Below are 20433 nucleotides of genomic sequence, written 5' to 3' on the forward strand. Positions count from 1 at the left end.
TGCTGTTGTCGAATCGTCCAAAATTAGTTTTTTTTTTCGAAGTTTGTGATACTGTAACGTCTGTAGTTTATAAAACTGTATGGCTAGTGTCATATTTTAAGGTATGTTTTATATATAACTTTGAAATATGTAATAACCTGACCTAGTGTTACTGGAAAAAAAATACAAATTTATGTTGTGTTGACAAGGTTGTTAACGTTGTGGTATTTACAACTTACGCAGGTATATAAAGATGCATAATTCACTATTATATATATATATATATATATATATATATATATATATATATATATATATATATATATATATATATATTGTTTATTTGAGTCCTCGTCTGGAGACACATTATTGCACTATGTGGCAACGTTGCAAATAAAGAACCAAAGATTAGATCTAGTAATCAATCAAATAATTATATCAATTCTTTCCCGATGGCAGCTAAAGTCAATAGACATTGAAACTAGCAAAATTTGTTACCTTAACAATCGATATAACTGTTTGATAGATTTGTAGAGCAATACTAATGGCTCCAAGTTAACGTGCGATGTTACTACATAATGAAATTTTGATTCCCCATAGCGAGTGAAAGGGTCCCGGAGGGCATTCCAGCATATAACATTTTCGGTTTATTTTGACCTGTAGTATAGTGATCTGTGGTCCGTGCAAGCCATTTCTAGAATACCCGATATATATATATATATATATATATATATATATATATATATATATATATATATATATATATATATATATAATTGTTGTCAATTTATCATTAACAGTTCTACGTATTGCCCCGGTATGATATCCCATTAAAAAGAAGCTTTAGCACCTCAAAAGAAGTACCAATAGGAGATCTGAGAGATATAGTTCATTTTGATGTTGTCGTAAAGGAGGAAGTAGCAGATGAGGATGTTCGTACTCTTCCTTCGGAGTCTCGAAGATGTAAGTTCCCTGAGGAGACGGAAGACATATGGGCATTCAAGTACTACAGTTACTCTGTTTGTATAGCACAATGCAAGAATCAAGCAAAAATGAGATTATGCAACTGCACAGATGGAATATTAGGCTATAATACAGGTAAAATTTATAATTAAAATCTATTTATTTTGTTCTATTCATGTGAAGTTTTATGATTTTAAAAGTAAGTTCTCAATGTAAAGTCAGCTTTAAGGTGTTCTAGTAATTTTACGGCACTATTTCTATATTTGTAGTAGTTTTTTTTTAATAAACTGCAAATATTAGTCTGCTTACAATGAGCGCCGACAATTTAATTATATAAAGGAACTGAAGATACACTTAGAATGACAGGATTTAATAAATTTATTAGACAACATTTGAGATTATTTAACTGTGACGTATAAGCAAAGTACCGTACGTTATATAAAAATTGTGACTTTGGGTGTTTTCCTCAATTATTATTACACCATATTACAAAATTTGATATATGAACCGCTTACTGCAGAAAGTCTAAAATTTACACATTTCGTTTTTTATGACGATAATGAAGCCCCATCTATCAGCTTACGTCATACACAAATTTTGAATGCGAGTTTAAATCACGTATATTTCTATCATTAAGAAGGACAAATACATCTTATGGTGGAAATATCATAATGATAGTTTTCTTCAGTTTTTTGCCTTTCCTGCAAACATTACTAAATGTGAACATGTTTACTTCCTACAGTAAACGGTTCATATATATAAACGGTGTATTTTAGTAACATTCAACTGTCAGCAATCATATTAATATCTATGCTTAACAGAGAAAATTTATGTTCTATATTAACTAACAAGAGAACATTCCGATTTGGTGAATCCAATTGCTGAAAATGATTGCTAGCACTGGATTCAGCACCAAAATATACAGAAAAAAAGAGTGTTCAGTGGCAGACCGTATAAATGAGAGCAAAGTGTGAAGATAGAACGTAGAAAATGCCTAGAAATGACTTGTTAATTTTGAAACGAGTAGAAGAATTAAAGTCAAATCTTGAATATGAGGAATGCATGTAGAGTTCCACTGAATAGGTGCAATGTAAATCATAGCGGACATCTGGAAAGCCGCCATGTTGGAATTAGCTCGAGAAGAATATACAGGAAAGGGATCATGTAGCATATGGCTCTTGACGCACACTGTCTATTGAAATCAATAATGATCAACACAGATTGAGATCTTTGTAACACGAGGCGTTTCACGCTATGGCAATGTAGCAATACTTTCGTAAATGTGACGTGAAACAACCAAAAACGCGAATGAGACCATTTTTCTGGTCCACTTAATATTGGTTCATATGTTGGTAAAAGTGCAAATATACCAAGGACAACCTGAAAGACTTCATGACTGACGTTTTCTGGCCTTCAATAGAGCAGATAACTCTACTCCTCGTTGTTGCAGATAACTCTACTGCTGCTCCTCGTTGCTTTATGGAAAACCAATAAAGATAAAGACTTGGTGCAGAAACCAGACAATGTTAAACTTACCCGACTCCTCATTCCTGATGGTTCCACGCCATCCTCTTACCTTATACCTTGGTATAATGTAACATGGTCCGAGAAATTTTTGAACATCCTGTATATATTTACAATTTTTTTGTCTAGTAGAGATTTTAGAAAACATGTAGAAATTTATTGTGATAGAGTAGGTAAGTCGCAAAATTTTCATAATTCCGTCAAAACGATAATATTCAAGTATAGATTCTTTGACAAATATATGTAATAATATTATATTCGGAATTTTGCTTATTTAATTAAAAATATTGAATTACTTTAAGATATAAGAGTATATTTCGTAGTTTTCAGTGGGTTTTAGTTGATTTCCAATGGAATTTCGATGTAGGAAGTTTTCTTAAGAAAACCTCAAAATTTTATTTCATAATTTCTTCAAAATTCTTAACTTTTGAAATTCAGCCGTAATGCCTTTTTGATGAATCTCTTTGTTTCGGTGAAAATTATCTCCTGTTGGATCATCAGCAATCACAGCTTTGTTTGAGGATTTGCGGCGTCTTTGATGTTAAGTAGAGAAAATATCGTCCTATAGTTACGTCATCAATAATAGCCAATTAGGGATCTTTTTCCCATTATCTTTTGTCTTTTACCTGAAACAGTGTTAAAAGTTAGACGTCAAAATTTATCATCGTGTATAAAACGTAAAAGTGTGAAAAATTTAATGGTGACAGTAGTTTAGAGTGGCATTTTGGACTTGCATAACTTTCAGATAATGAACAAATAAGTGAAATTGCTTGAAGGCTTTTAGAACATTGGCGATAAAAATTATGAGTAACGACTGACGTCAACAAAGAAGAAGTTCACTAGTCAGCCATGACGGCGTGACATGTCTGTTGTATGAAAGACTTATTGATTTTTTGAGGCCACGGATCAGATTTTCTGGTAAAATATACTGGATTTATAATTTCAAAGGAATATTTCAAACTATCAATAGTTGTTGGCTTTATATCAAGTAAGTGGTGTAGAAAGAGTAAAGCAAAAACTCAGTTCGGTATCTTGTTACCGGTAGTGGAAACGTAGGTTTCAACTACCGGTAACAATCTAACCTTCAAAATTTTTTAGTGTCGTGACAGTGAAAATAGTGTTGTCTACACAATTAGTTGAAGTTACTATAATGTGCTAAGCTTAGAGTTTTCCCTAGAAATTACACATATATACATTCATAATGTGAAATGTAAGAACTACTCAATGGGGGGGAAAACAGGTTATAAATTTTGGTTGTCAAAATAATCACGAATGTATGTACTACATATATATATATATATATATATATATATATATATATATATATATATATATATATATATATATATATATATATATATATATGTTTACCCCCAAATTTGAACGTTGACTTTAGACCATGTATTTATAGAAGTTGTTCTTTGGGAGACCCAAAGTATTGCTCGTTATTTAAACTTTCATCTTTTCTTTGCTTGCATTCTAAGAAAGGTTCAGTTAGAAGACATGTTTTTGGAAATAATTAGAACATATGTATGTGAAATCCCATTGGATAAATTTCTATACCCCGCTTAAGTAAGGTATATGGGTGCAAAAGTTTAATTACCGGTAAGGTGAGATTCTCGTCTACAGCTCGTACCTCGACTATTATATTTTAATGCTTCATCATAGTTCATAGTAATAATAGGACAATTTGAAATATTTATATCTGAATTCTTTAATGGCAATAAGACAGCGGGTCTAATAGCGAAACGTTCTTGGAAAAAGATGTGGTAGCTAGGAAAGAGATTATTTTATTTTTTAAAAAATGTCAATGTATGTATTGTGTCTTTAGGATAAGTTAGTTTAGTTAGCTAGGTTAGTGTAGGTTAGGAATCTTAGGTTAAGAATAATTCGTATGGTTTTACTTGTATGTTGTGGCTGTGTCTGAAGAAAGAAAAAAGTGTCAGTAGAGTGGCCTTGGTAGAATGAAAGTACCGTGCTACATGTGTAAGGTCGCTAAGAATGCGTAAACCCTCCAGCCGGTCATCACCAGGTCGAACTGACATTGAAGCACCTCAAGCAAGGTAAATGAAAGAAAAGACAAGCGAGGTAAATGAAAATGAATCTAGCTTACCACATATGAGAGGATAGGAAAATAAAATTAATGTAAGCTAATTATTAGAATGTTTGTTAAACCCGTCTGTTGAGTTTTGTCAGAATTATTATTATTTTTACCTTCTAAACTAAAGAGATATTATTTTTTTTTAAATATTAGAGAGGCAAACAGTAAATATGTCAAATAAGATTGGTCGAGCTAGAGAAATCTTTACACAAAATTCTTGTGACATTGGATCAACATTTTCATTTTATTTTAAAATTTCTTCAGCAAAGTATGTCAAGATTGAAGTTATGTAAATAAAGTGTACAAGCCCTGAGTTGAATGTTTTCTTTCAAAATAGAAAATGAAAAATACCACTTTAGTTTTAAATCATTAAGAATATAGTTTGATGTTTACAGTGTGTACGAGATTGATTAGGTGTAAAGCAGTACATGAAAATGTTTCTCACTTGTCAGAATGATGATCACAGCTGTGAAGGGAACCAAAACCTTTTCTGTGTGTGACCGGAAATGGGAACAACCGAATTCTGAGATTCATAGATTCAGTTCTTTCAAAATTTTCAGTTTGAATTTTTTGTTTAATTTTTCCGTTGCACTATATTTTGTTTGGAAGTTATAGGGATTTTTTTTGTTAGGACCATTACAGACAAAACATCAGATTTCCGTAGCCCTCATTGTCAGCATAACTGGGAGACCGACATCCTGTGTCGGTAGTTTGTGGTTCGCAACCTTTTTCACGAGGGGTTGCGGATGACGGACTGCAGGCCTGTATGCCGAGCTGTAAGTTGTGATGGAAGAGGCTCTGGAATTATCTTCTTTGGGCAAAATTTGAGTTCTATTTTCCGGGGACAATTGGTTTGGGGAATGGATCGGTGATTGTTAATAGCATACCTGCACGGGGCCCAGTAGGTTCGCGACCACCAGTCAGAAGACATTAACACGATCCATTGTGCTAAAGAAAGTGAACATCATACATAACTACTTTAGACACAATTTTACATACTAAATTAATTTATTTTTATTTTGTAAAGACCCATACAACCGTTGGATCTGTTCTTCTTCTGGCCGTATAAGAATTTTATAAAACATATAAGAGACACCATTCTTCTGTCATTTGATTTCAAAATATGGCAAAGGGTCAACTTCATTAACTTGCAACAATCACTCACTCACTTTCAGTTTACAGCACCAAAGTTCAAAGCTGTGATTATATATATATATATATATATATATATATATATATATATATATATATATATATATATATATATATATATATATATAATCACAGCTTTGAACTGGATATTTGCAGTTATATATTGGATATATATTACAAAACTGGATATTTGCAAAGTGCACCTTGCGCATTCATGACTCTGTCGACTACTGTTTCAATTTGAATACCGGCGACAGTTGTTGGAAGCCCAATTATCCGTCTTTATCGTTTTTCAAATGTGACTACCCTTTTCTCCATTTTTGTATCAACCACACAATCTTTCTTAAAGTCCATAACAGTTGCAATTAAACAGAGGTCTCAAACTGTATTGTCCGTTGTTGATTTCAATAGACGGTGTGCGTCAAGAACCATATGCCACATGACCCCTTTCCTGTATAATCTTCTTGAGCTAATTCCAACGTGACGGTTTTTCAGATGTCCCCCATGATTCACATTGCGTCAATTCAGTGTAGCTCTACAGGTATTCTTCATATGCAACATTTAACCTCAATCCATCTATTCGTTTCAAATTTAACATGGCATTTCTAGACATTTGTTATGCTCTATCTTCGCACTTTGCCCTCACTTATCTCCCATCATGTACAGGGTATGCCACTAAACGCCCCCTTTTCCCCTGTTTCTTTTGGTGCTGAATCCAGTGCTAGCAATCATTTTCAGCAATTGAATTCACCAAATCGAAATGTTCCCATGTAAGATTTTGGAACCAATTTACAGCATGGGAGGATTGCATCAACATATTTTTTTTTTTTTTTTTTTTTTTTTTTTTTTTACAGATGAATGAGTTATAATCAAAGCCTTTTCAGAACTCTAGAGCCAGAAAGAGGGATTTATTGCGGAATTTGTTATGTTTGTGGTTTCGACAATTCGCAGATTAATTCCCTCCATGGTACTCGTTCCTGTGAAATTAATTGCATCAAGTTTCTTGAAACACAATTTCTCAAGATTCTGATTCATTATATTTTTACATTTTAATCTCGAAATAGCAAAAGACTTGTACGTATGTGTATATCAATTAAATGTATTATTTGCAAAATTTTCAAACGTGAATGCAGTATTCTAGGTTGTACAGTTAGGGACACTTAAGCAGTGATACCCTATTAAGTGGATTGGGCGAACAGAATTGTAAATGCAACTCATGGTGAAATTGAATTATTAAGTAGAATGTGTTAAAATTAAAACATAGAAGAGTATGTAGGAGTTTTAATTTTTAAAGTGTGCCAGCAGGTTACAAGGAAATCTTGTTTGGCATGTATCATACATAGAATTGCATCGGAATGCTCAACCGCCTTTTCCAGTTTACTCGAAATTTAGAAAACGTGACATACCATTCTCTTGCACCGAGGAGTTCAAGTAAAGGGCAGAGGGTGTGTTGGAAAGTGGTTAAATTTTGGCGAGGGTAATCTTCCGTCGAAGCCTTACAAAAGATACTTGTTTACACAGAATAACAGACAACAGGATGATAAACCTGACAGATAGTGAATCAAAACTCTATTTTATGATAGCATTGTTTGTTCTCGAGTTGTATGTGAAATATTTGCCAAATATATTTCTAGCGGCAAAAGATATAAACAAGTCATGGCACTAAAAACATCGAAGTAAATTGATGATCTCTTTCCTTATCCGTAGTTTGATTTCCGATAACTCTTTCGGACGTAATGTCAAATTTACAGAAATATATTTATGATACTCCACTAACAGGTAAAATATAACATCGAAATATCTTTAGTAACTATTTCAAATCAGGAATCCTTTCCTGAGACAGACATTATTATTTACAGAAAGAACAGAAGTACAAGCTATTGTTTCGTTACAAAGTTGCTAAAAGTAAAAATAATTTGCAACGGAGTTATATAATAAGTTTACCTCAGCGCGAATAAAAGTATAGGGTATATTTATTATCTTCTGAATGTAATTAACACTTGCAAAACTTTCGTTTCGTAGCAGTTGTGAGTCACGTGAGTGCTATGTGTTTACACTGGAGTGAAATGAATTGAAATAAGAAAAATATGGTTCATTATGACAGCATAGATATTGTTAAAAACTACTTTCTATATTATTGGTTTAAGAACATTGTCGTAGTTATGTGGTTAACGTACACAGATGCTACAGATGCTACAGATCCAGTTCGATTTCCAGTGGGAACTAGTGTGGTTCGGATATCACTTTATGCTGTATTTTCATGTCTCATATAGCCTCGGTGCTGAAATGGACGCTAAATTCCAATTCAACCAACTAACCTACTATACTACCTTCCTTTTATTGTATTACGTTTTAGTCTTAAACTCAGAAGGATAGGTCTCAAGCTCGGAATATATATCATTAATACTGAGTGAAGCATCTGATTTGCCATTTATTCTTCTTGTCTATTCAAATATATAAGTATCCTATATTGTTTTTGTTTCGAACAACTAATGTATTGCTTTTATATGTTTCCACAGAAAAACAAAGACTTTGTAGTGAAAGGGAGATAACATGTATCAAAGAAATTGAAGGTGAGTAACGCATATCAAATTTTGTGTTACCAGACATGTAAGCAGCTAAAGTCTCTGTGCCAAATTCTGTTGTTTTATTTTCTTCTCTTATAAGATACAAGTCTAGAAAAAACTAGAACGGAATTTTAGATTTTAGAGCTAAGTATTGTTTTAATCAACTGTCACATATTACGTGGGTCTTGGTGAAGCACGTGGTGTCAAATTAGAAACTCAATCAAGAACATACAATTTTGGAGTTGGTCCAGAATCGTAAGGCATAACTGGTACGACTATATTTGAAAGTACCTAACTAGGTCTAGAAGCACAGAATTAACGCTCATCAACGATTACACAACTATATATCAATTTGAGTAGTATTAATTCTCCAATTACATATTGCCAAAGGGCGATCTCAGATAAAGATTTAATCATTCCTTTAAATGTTCCAGTAATTTTCACCACAAAGATTATACGAGTCAAATACGGGTCGATCATCTACACATGTGTATATTTAGGACATTTCTCAGAAAAAAAATCCAAATATTTCAGCTTAGAATATGTTTGTTTTCTTCTGTATCAAATGGACGCAATTGAAACGTTTCATTACTTAAAAAGTGAATTATGACAATAAAGAGTTGTGAGTCCGTGTTTGTTAACTACAATTGCATCAGCATGTTTAAATTAATGTATAATTTCCCCTTATTAGTGAATCTAATACATTATTTCATATTACACATAATGCTACATACGATAATTAAATGTTCTAATGATGAGAAACCTACACCCATAGAACAATTTAGGACATTATTTACACTAAATTATTTAGGTTTGATCATGATTGAAAATTGATATTCTCGATTTTAAGTCTCTATATATTCTTCATTATTTCATACTTAACATAAGAATTGTACTGATTCTTACATGAAAATATCATGTGCAACAAAAGTGTTTTACTGCTACATCTATTATTTATCTGTAATTGTTAGTAAATGATGCAGTTCGCCTTCTTCCTTCTAGAAGAAAAAGAAATATTATATAATCTGTGGAATGTGTAATTTGTAGAAAAAAGTTGTCTAATCTGTGACTAAAAATTACTCATACAATTTCTCAAAAACTTTACATTTAGACTTCAGTATATTATTTCATTTTGCTGGTTATAACCTATCGAATAATGTATGACTCATATTTGAACAGTGTTTTAGTTAAACAGAAATTATTATTCAAGAATGAAAGATATTTTAAGGCTATATTTCATTAAACACGCTACGCACTGTGGTCTTGATAGTGCAATAATGAGGAGTTTAATAAAGGTATGTTTTGATATGACTTGCATCTCAATAATCTCATGCAACATCCATTTTTAAGTCGACAATGAAATTCATTTTTCTCTATTTTCTGAGAAACTACGCATGAAGTTTTCCTTTCAATCATATCATTTTGTTTATTCCATTTAAATATGTGAATTAATATATATATGTATATATAATATATATAGGTCTCAAGCTCATATATATATATATATATATATATATATATATATATATATATATATATATATATATATATATATATCGGGTGTTGCAAAATAAGTGTTACAACTCTTGGGAGGTGACTCCTACCACTGAGACAAGAAAAAAAGTTCCCTTCAACGTTCGTGTATCGGACATAGTTTCAGATCTACACGGAGCCGAAAGCGTGGGAAAATGACTTTCGGACGCCAATAGTTCGGAAACTATCCAACGTAAAGAGGGCGGGTAAAAAATTCACTGAAGAAGTCATACCTGCTGCATTGAATTTTGGATTCCCCAAAGGAACGTAGGGTGTCCTGGATAATCCGCCAAATGAAAATTGGTCTAAATGGATATGAATTGATAGTGTTTCTACCAAGTAACAATAATTCGTTTGTATTAAGTCGATATCTGGAACAAATACAAAATGGCGGACACCTTCATGCAAGTTGTGTGTGGTTGCATAATCGCCAGGTACGGATGCTGGCCAACAGTGACGTTCTGAGTATTAAGTGTAGCGAATTTGTACTCAAATGCTCTAGAAAGACATCTGGAGTGTCGGTAGAGCACAACAGATGAAGCAGGGTGGTTCACATGTGTGGAAACACGTAACGAAAAATGCCCAGAAATCCACTCATATTAAGTAGACGTGAGTTCAAAGCGTCGGAAATGTAAGGAATAGCATCAAGAACATGAAAGCCATTGCCGATTCACCAATAATATTCCATCAATCAGACGCAATATGATGTACACGGTTGCATACCAATAAGGATGCAACAATTGAAACCAAGTTGAAATTGTGGAAGGGGACTCACTAAGAAACTCGGTAAACTAAATGAATGTCTCTAGTGGGATCGCATGATCGATATTGAAATGTGGTTCTCCCGTTTTCTCCCACTTTCTTCATTCCACCATTTCATTCATTTCTCATAATCACCGTCTTCTTTAGCCTAACCGGCATAACCATGGGACGTAAAACTCAAAAAATTCATTTCATTTTTTTGAACATGTTCCACTAATGCTGGGACACCGTCTCACTTGCGAAAACTAGGAAAATAACGTTGTACATTCTGCTATTACATCTGGTGCACTTTTTGGTAGAACGTAACTACAACACGATTGTATCAATGGCCCTCTTTGTTTGGGACATTGTCCCACAGTCGAGACATATGAAAAGTAATAATCCATGGTTCAAATTCTGAAAGAGCGTGAAAATAACAAACTTGTATCATGTCCCACGTCTTCTGGGACATATGACGTACTCAAAATATAGGAAAATACCTCCAGAAATATGTATCTTACACACAGTGCACATGCCAAGACAAAGACGAAAATGAACCAATTTGGCTCATTTAACACTACAGCTGGAACACCATACATATGGAAAACAATACGACATGAGAAATAGGAAGAAACGTCTTAAACCTCTGATTGTTTACAACTGTGCAGCAGGAGTAACAAAATGAAACACACAAGCATGTCGGGAGGCTGTACAAGAGCGCTTGCTAAACAAAGTGGGTACTCCTTAAAGAAATGAATACAGAGAAAGTCAGGCTCCCTCGATCTTCAGGGCTAGAGTGCTCGCTTTCGCTCGTGTGGTGGCAGTTTCCAATCCTACTGGGAGCCCACGGCCTCAGCATCAAGACCCGAGTAGTTATTTTCCTATTTTTCCCACATGGGACGGTGTCCCAGTAGTAGTGGCACATGTTCACATTTGTCCATTAGCTACATGTCCATATCAACACACACATTAACCACATTTCAATATCGATCATGCGATCCCACTAGAGACATTCATTTAGTTTACCGAGTTTCTTAGTGAGTCCCCTTCCACAATTTCAACTTGGTCTCAGTTGTTGCATCCTTATTGGTATGCAACCGTGCACATCATATTGCGTCTGATTGATGGAATATTATTGGTGAATCGGCAATGGCTTTCATGTTCTTGATGCTATTCCTTACATTTCCGACGCTTTGAACTCACGTCTACTTAATATGAGTGGATTTCTGGGCATTTTTCGTTACGTGTTTCCACACATGTGAACCACCCTGCTTCATCTGTTGTGCTCTACCGACACTCCAGATGTCTTTCTAGAGCATTTGAGTACAAATTCGCTACACTTAATACTCAGAACGTCACTGTTGGCCAGCATCCGTACCTGGCGATTATGCAACCACACACAACTTGCATGAAGGTGTCCGCCATTTTGTATTTGTTCCAGATATCGATTTAATACAAACGAATTATTGTTACTTGGTAGAAACACTATCAATTCATATCCATTTAGACCAATTTTCATTTGGCGGATTATCCAGGACACCCTACGTTCCTTTGGGGAATCCCTTGCGCGTGCATGGTAGGATTGTGAAACATGCAAAATTCAATGCAGCAGGTATGACTTCTTCAGTGAATTTTTTACCCGCCCTCTTTATGTTGAATAGTTTCCGAACTATTGGTGTCCGAAAATCATTTTCCCACGCTTTCGGCTCCGTGTAGATCTGAAACTATGTCCGATAGACGAACGTTGAAGGGAACTTTTTTTCTTGTCTCAGTGGTAGGAGTCACCTCCCAAGAGTTGTAACACTTATTTTGCAACACCCGATATATATATACATGGTGGTCGTGCATGAATGTCGGAAAATTCGGGAGATGAATCTACAGGTAAAAACAAGCAAAAAATGTCATATGAACATTGGGTGAATGCGGCTTCGTTTGGACGCTAGAGGCGTCTGAAATGTCACCTTCCGAGGCGGCAACTTGCAATGTCTCAAGAACGGAGAGAAATACGAATGTCGGGTCAAAACATATCAAAGGAAACCCCATCCGAAGAATCCAATTATGCATAAGTGATGGCGAAACAGTGGCTGCGCTAGAGGGGGGCAGAAAGAAAATGAATGAAACATGGAGGAAAGTGAACAATTTGCACTGAAAAATTGTAGGAGGGGATGTTACTTGGAACATACAACAACAAATGTTAATGAACAAAAGAACAACGGCTAGTCTGTAGGGACATTATGGGAGGCGGATTGTAGGAATACAGTATCTTTGTAACGGTGAGAAATAGGAATGTCGGGTCAAAAGATATCAAAGGAAATCCCATCCGAAGAATCCAATTATGTATAAGTGATGGCGAAACAGTGGCGGCGCCAGGGGAAGCACAAAGAAAGTGGATGAAACGCGGAGAAAAGTTGAAATTGGTGAAAACACAACTATTTAAAAGCAATCAGGAAACAAGGAATACAACTCTAGGTGTACTGTATGATACATGTCCGATGACAGAGGGCGCATAGCTACAGTAGGTGGAACAAGGGGGCGTGCAGAGCGTCGCGTAGTAGAGTTGGTTATAGGAGTAGTGAAAGCGTGGGTAACGAGAGCGTTCGCATCGAAGGTGCAGAGGACAGTGCACAGTTCATTCGTACTGAATGGGGCAATAACAGTAATAGCACAAGCGTTTTAGTGCTAAACTCTACAGGCAGGGCAGTGATCCATGTGTATGTGAATATGGTTTACTTTGTGTCGTAAAACAGTGTTGATGTTGACAATCGCGGGACGCACAAGTGCTATGTGTAATGCACCACAATGAATAGGGTAGTATACACTAACGCCGAAATGGCAGATATGCATTTGATGTACGGCTTAGCGGAAGGTAATGCAGAAGAAGTACGTAGGTTATATGCGGAACGCTACCCAGATCGACAAATTCCAGCACCGGAGATGTTTATTCGTATTCATCAGCGATTGCGGGACACTGGGTCATTCCTTCCCAACACAGACATTCCGAGACGACGATGCGTTCGAACACCCCCACTGGAAGAGAGGGCACTCCGACATGTGACCCGGAACCCGAGTATCAGTACCCGACGAATAGCAAGGCAGGAACACGCTTCGCATCAAGTACTGCTAAGCATCTTGCATAGTAATAATCTCAGACCATACCACGTACAACGAACGCATGCGTTATACGATGGTGACTATGAAACCCGACGACGTTTCTGTCGTTGGTTATACCGCCGCAGCCGTGTATCACCAGCCTTTCTAACACAGGTATTGTTCTCGGATGAGGCATTATTCACACGGGATGGCATCACAAATTTCCACAATGACCATCGATGGGCACTCAACAACCCGCATGCAATTGTAGAGACGAAGCATCAACAGCGTTTCCAATTGCATGTGTGGGCTGATATTATTGGCTACAACGTTGTGGGACCACACTTCTTACCACAGCGATTGAACGCAATACCGTATCTCCAGTTTCTGACTCAGAACATACCTACTCTGTTTGAAGATGTGCCACTGAGGACACGACAGTGTATGTGGTTTATGCATGATGGCGCCCCTGCCCACTCATGTCACACCATTTGTGCATATCTGAACAAAACATTTCCACGCAGGTGGATAGTAGGGCGGAGCGAAAAATCACTTTTTTATATATTGAAAACGCAATAGTGCGGAAAAGTTGTCAATTGATGTTGATAAAATAATGTAAAAATTTCGTCGCTGAAATCGAATATCTTCGGGTGGCGAATCGCCAAAAAAGATTTTGTGTCTTTATAAGGTATGCAAACCTGCCGTACACAGCACTATTTTGCGTTTCTACGGTAAATGAACAAAAGTATTACCTACATTTCTTAAGTTAAGTACTATATAAAACTTAAGAAATATTTTCTGCATGATATAGGCGCATTTTGGGTCACACACTAGTCAATTTGATCAAAATAACAATCTACTTAATACAAAATACATATTTTTTCTGCACCTCTTTGCTTATTTTAGCGAAATGACCCAGGACCCACAACGAGGACGTGGGTGCCGGTCAGGCCCCTCCCATGCCCACCCTACCACTCATACACGTATGTTCAAATTTAGATCTTTGGTTATTTGCAGAGCATAGTTTGCCTTTGTTTCTACTTTTGTGTTTACAAATCGATATTTTTAGTTTGTCTGATAAAACCATTTCTGCCACAAATTGCTGCAGATGCTTCTGTTACAAGTTTCACGCAGCGTTCTGTACTCGTAATGCGACAGGAATATTTTAAAGCTCTTTTTATGACTGGATGTTCACGGTTATTATTGTAGATTTCAAGTTCTTTGTTGGAAAACAAGACAACGCTTGAGGATGCCTCACTTCAACTGATTCCTAATTAATAAGGTCTGTGTAATCGTTTGCATTCAAATTGAGCTTTAGTAGCATACATTTTTTACATGTGACTCATTGTCTTCTTTAGCTGGTCTTCCTCGTTTCGTCTTCCTACTGATACTACTGTCATAATATCTACTCTTCTCATTGCTAGCTTTTCCCATTACGTTGACTATCTTACTCTATGCCTTTTTTCTGACGTGAAGTCTTTCATCGTCAACCATAGAAGGGAATATTTTCTCCGGGTGTGCGAAATAGCAGTTATTTTGGATTACGGACTTCTTGAATCAATTGCCGCTCCTTTTGTGGTATGTACCTTGAAGAAGTTCTCATTAACCACACGTGTTTAGCTCCATCTTTACAAGTAGCGTATCTCTTTACTGAAAATCAGCGACCTCCAGTCTCTTTCCTGCATAGAGTTTGATCTTTAAGACCATCAAAGTACAAGCCTCTAAGATCCTTTCCTTTGGCCATTAGCACTTTCTTTTGTCCTATATTTTCCCTTTCTCGCCGGACTTTTGGGCAGTCTGTCATCTAGCCAGCATTTTGTAGATCAATTATTCCAAAAGATTGCAATGTAGCAGTTGCTATCAAAGCAGTTGCACGATCAGATGTTCGAAGCCAGCATACCGAGAATTATAAGGACATGTCGTTGCTGCTTGCTTCTTTTCTCTCTAATATTCTGCTCTTTTGCAAAGTAATCATCAACACCTGACTCATTGCCATCAGAAGTCATGTCTGGAGTTCATTAGAAGTACTCGTTTGTGATGTGTAAGAAGACTGTTGCCAGGTAGTCTCTCGTGATTTACTTTTAGTGAGTATGATTAATTTTAAAGTCTCCTCGTAGTCAACTCTCTCTATTCTGGCTACTCGTGTTGTTCTGATCTTGCAGAAATGTCCACTCCTTTCTAGGTATTTTCTTTCTTAATTCACATGAGCACATGGAAAGTCCAGGAGCATATATCAAAAGACTTCATGTAATCTTGTTTAAATATACCCAGTTTTTCTGGAAAGTAGCAGAAGCGTTCGTTTTCTTCACAAATTTAACAAACTTCTTATATACTTTCCGTGCAAAGCAAGTAGAAACTGAACTACACGTTCTAACGACAAAGTAGGGATGGAAGCTTTGCCCTAAACAGATTTCACACATTGAGCAACGTCTCTCGCAAACTTCTTTACAGATCGATCATACCCTTTCTCACACTTTTCCAGCTCTACCAATTGAAAATAATGCTTCATTACATCTAATTTTGTGAGCAACTACACACCCGAAAGTTCAGCTGAATGTCCAAGCACGGGGTGAGTCGTTCTTGATCTTGTTCTTATCTTCGGTATGGTTAGAGTTTCTATATTGATATAAAATACAGATCTCACACACATTACATAAAGTTTAATTCACAGTACAAAAACAAACTGTTTATACACGTACCAACTACGCACAACGAAGTAAACACTGAAACGCAATGTTAACACCGTAAAATTACCTTGAAAAGATCGTCTTCCACACTCGAACAAAGTTATCGAATACTAACGTTGTTTCTTTTTAATACTGCTACTATCAATTGGACTAGTCCAAATTGAATTCATATTCAGGGGAAGAAGTTAAATTCTATAAAGCAGTACGAAAATTTTTAAAAGGAAAAAGAGTGTTGAAGGAAAAATTATAATGAACAATGAACACATTTATCGGCTTATTAATTTAATGCTAGAACCTTATAAGAAACCACAAGTACAGTATATGATATGCAATACTTTCTTTTGCTAAAATGGGCTATTTTATGGTTCTAAATCTGCCTAAATCATCTAGAAATGTTTTTTTCAATTTTATAGACTGCTTACGTTAAGAAATATAAGTAATAAAGTGTTCATTTATTGTAGAAACACAAAAAAAGTGATGTGTACTGCGGGTTTGCATACCCTATAAAGACACAAAATCTTTTTTGGTGATTCGCCACCGGAAGATATTTGATTTCAGCGACGAAATTTTTACAGTATTTTATCAACATCAATTGACAACTTTTCCGCTCTATTGCGTCTTCGATATATAAAAAAGTGATTTTTCGCTCCGCCCTAGTGGATAGGTCGTGGTGGAAGACAAGCATGGCTCCCACGTTCACCCGACCTGAATCCCCTAGATTTTTTCCTGTGGGGTAACGTGAAGAGTCTAGTGAATACACGGCCCCTGCATAATGTTAAAGATCTTCGCGAGCGTGTATGTGCTGCATTACGGCAAACGCCAGCGATACTGGCACCAGTCAGAGTATCCTTACGCCATCGTGTAGTTGTCTGCCTCGAAGAACAAGGAGGACATATTGAACAGCTGCTATAGTATGGCTTTATGTTGACCATGATAAGTACAATACCTCATGCTTTTACAGTACACTGGGTCTCATCTTCCATACGTGTTTTTCACGATCTGCACGTTTCATCACTAAGAGTGTTTAACAGTATCTTTGCAGCTCCCAGGCGCCGCCACTGTTCCACAGTATGTGTGCATAATTGGATTCTTCGGGTGGGATTTCCTTTGATATCTTTTCACCCGACATTTCTATTTCTCTCCGTTAAAATGATACTGTATTTCAACATTCCACCTCTCATAGTGTCTCTACAGCGTAGCCATTATTGTCTTTGTTCATTAACATTTGTTGCTGCATGTTCCATATAACATCCGCTCCTACAGTTTTTCAGTGTAAATTATTCACCTTTCTCCGCATTTCATTCACTTTCTTTATGCTTCCCCTGGCGCCGCCATTGTTTCGCCATCACATATACATAATTGGATTCTTCGGATGGGATTTCCTTTGATATCTTTTGACCCGACATTCCTATTTCTCACCATTACAAAGATACTGTATTCCTACAATGCGTCTCCCATAATGTCCCTACAGACTAGCCGTTGTTCTTTTGTTCATTAACATTTGTTGTTGTATGTTCCAAGTAACATCCCCTCCTACAATTTTTCAGTGTAAATTGTTCACTTTTCGCCATGTTTCATTCATTTTCTTTGTGCCCCTCTCTAGCGACGCCACTGTTTCGCCATTACTTATGCGTAATTGGATTCTTCGGATGGGGTTTCCTTTGATATGTTTTGACCCGACATTCGTATTTCTCTCCGTTCTTGAAATATTGCAAATTGCCGCCTCGGAAGGTGACATTTCAGACGCCTCTAGCGTCCAAACGAAGCCGCATTCACCCAATGTTCATATGACATTTTTTGCTTGTTTTTACCTGTAGATTCATCTCTCGAATTTTCTGACATTCATGCACGACCACCATGTATATATATATATATTGCTTAATTGGGATCGCAGCAAGTCTTATGCGAGAGTAGTAAGAAATTGGGGATGCACTGATGAACTAACGTTTGAGCGAATTAAATGAACAGATTCAAGTTTATACTTTTTAATATACGAATTTATTCCCTTCCTATTGACAAATCAGTCTATTGGCCTAAGATGAAAGTCATCATACTCAGACAGACTTTGTTTACATACCTCTTTTCCTGTCCATACCGGGCCCACTACTTCTTCTTTTGTAGGACGTCTTTCACTTAGGATCACCTATATTGGGGAGACGGGGGAAATTATTGAAAGAAAGAATTAACATAAAAGTGATGTGAATTATGGCAGAGACACTAACGCAATCTTTGAACACGTAAAAGAAAAAGACATGATGTTAACTGGGAAGAAGTTATTGTGCTGGAACGGGAAGAAAGGTTGTGACCGAGAAAATGGAAAGAGGCCTGGTGGATAGAAAAGGAAGGGGATGTAAATTTAATGAATTAGACCAAAGGTATCAGCATTAATAAAGAATGGAGAATGGAGAAGGATAAATACAGAAAAATGTATGTGAATTATTGTATTCAATGGTTGCTTGCTCCTTGTTGTTTCTTTCTGGTAGAATGTTATGTTTTCCCATTGGTCAGTTCAGATAGATTTCCACTCTTCTGATTGGCTGTTTCAACGGGCCAATGAGAGAACAGATAGGGAGATAAATTGTGTATATATACTTGAATAGTTTTTTGTATCACTCAGTGTACGTCTGATGAGGATCTTGGCTAGAAGATTAAAACGTCAGGTGTAAATGTATTTTTATATTAAATAAGTACAGTCTTGTTCAGCAGTGTGTTTATTTTTCTGATTTTATTTGCAAGACGTATGACTATGATTGTGTATCAGTTTAAAAGGGAACTGATGCTAATATTCAATATTGTGCAACGACGCTACCTAATAATGTTAGAACATAAATACGACCAATCATCAAAGTCTACTTTAACAATTAGAATTTGGTAGCCAATGGAAGTAGTACATTCAGATACTTTCAATCTTGACAATTGTAATCACGAATACAATATTTTGTGTCTTAAACAATGTTTGATAATCTTACACAATCTTGAGTAACTGGGCGTAAATTGACAAAACAAAATTCATTACAGATCAATTGGAACCTGTGAATACATATGAAGAGAAAGATATTGGGATCAATTGTAAATGCCAATTGTCTTGTGTTCATCCATCAACAGAGGATATTTATATTGATGCGTAAGTTAGAGAAGAAATTTTATTCTCAAGAAAACTTTAACAAAATTTATTTACACGGTATATATATTTAATTATTAAACTGTTTGATGTTCACAGTGTTTGAATTTTTATAAAGTTCAACAAACCTACTTTATCAGTTCTTTCTCTACTAGTACATTTTGATGTTTCCAAAATTAGAAAGATCCACGCATGAACCAATGTATTTCTACATTAACATAAATTGAACTACCGTATGCATGAGGAGCGGTCAAAAAGTAACGCGTCTCTTTTTCTTTTCCAATGTGCGAGCAGCAGGTTCTAAATGGACAGATTTCTAGTTAAATATTCTCGCTGATTTAAACGATCCTTTCCTCACCGTGATGGAGAAATATAGCGAACAATTGGTGACCAAAAATCTGTATTATAAAATGGTGTATTCACAACCTATGTTAACAGCGTATTGTTCATTACGTTCGTAAAAATGCTTAATTTGGTGACAGGGTTTTCGATAGTTATTACGGAGAATATATTTATCTCTAAGATTTTCTTTTATTTGATCCCCTGAAACGTGTCATGTGCAGTCAACTATTGTTTCATTCAGAGAATTTCAATTAGTGATGACGGAAGCTTTATTTTATTTTATTTTTATTATATATATATATATATATATATATATATATATATATATATATATATATATATATATATATATATATATATATTTTGCTGGGCAGGTAGAGATAATTTGCATTGGGGAGTTGTTTGATATCGAAAAGGATAGTTTTAAATTGTTTGGCATAAATTACAAAATACAACTTGGATTGGGGGCACAAGTATCTACCAGGGGAATACTCACTCCTTTCCCTTTTTTGGGGTCGTTACTGAGTTCGGTCCGTCGTTCACAGCTGGGTGTATGGTTAGTAAAACTTCAATAATGAAAATATACATGTTTAGTGAAACATTCATGGAAATTCCCCTAACTACATGGTCCTG

The 20433-nt window shown here is 35.7% G+C and overlaps 1 protein-coding gene across 1 annotated transcript in view; it reads left to right on the forward strand.

The window, feature by feature from the left end:
* LOC145681868 (uncharacterized) overlaps nucleotides 1–20433 on the forward strand; it is a 197819-nt gene that overhangs the window by 169232 nt on the left and 8154 nt on the right. The window contains exons 16-18 of the mRNA XM_081753474.1: nucleotides 780–1077; nucleotides 8239–8292; nucleotides 19356–19461. Coding sequence (XP_081609600.1) covers nucleotides 780–1077; nucleotides 8239–8292; nucleotides 19356–19461 — 458 coding nt within the window. The remainder of the gene's footprint in view (nucleotides 1–779; nucleotides 1078–8238; nucleotides 8293–19355; nucleotides 19462–20433) is intronic.

Source organism: Thermobia domestica, chromosome 3, assembly GCF_964235325.1.
Source record: "Thermobia domestica chromosome 3, izTheDome1.hap1.1, whole genome shotgun sequence".
Classification (NCBI taxonomy): Eukaryota; Metazoa; Arthropoda; class Insecta; order Zygentoma; family Lepismatidae; genus Thermobia; species Thermobia domestica.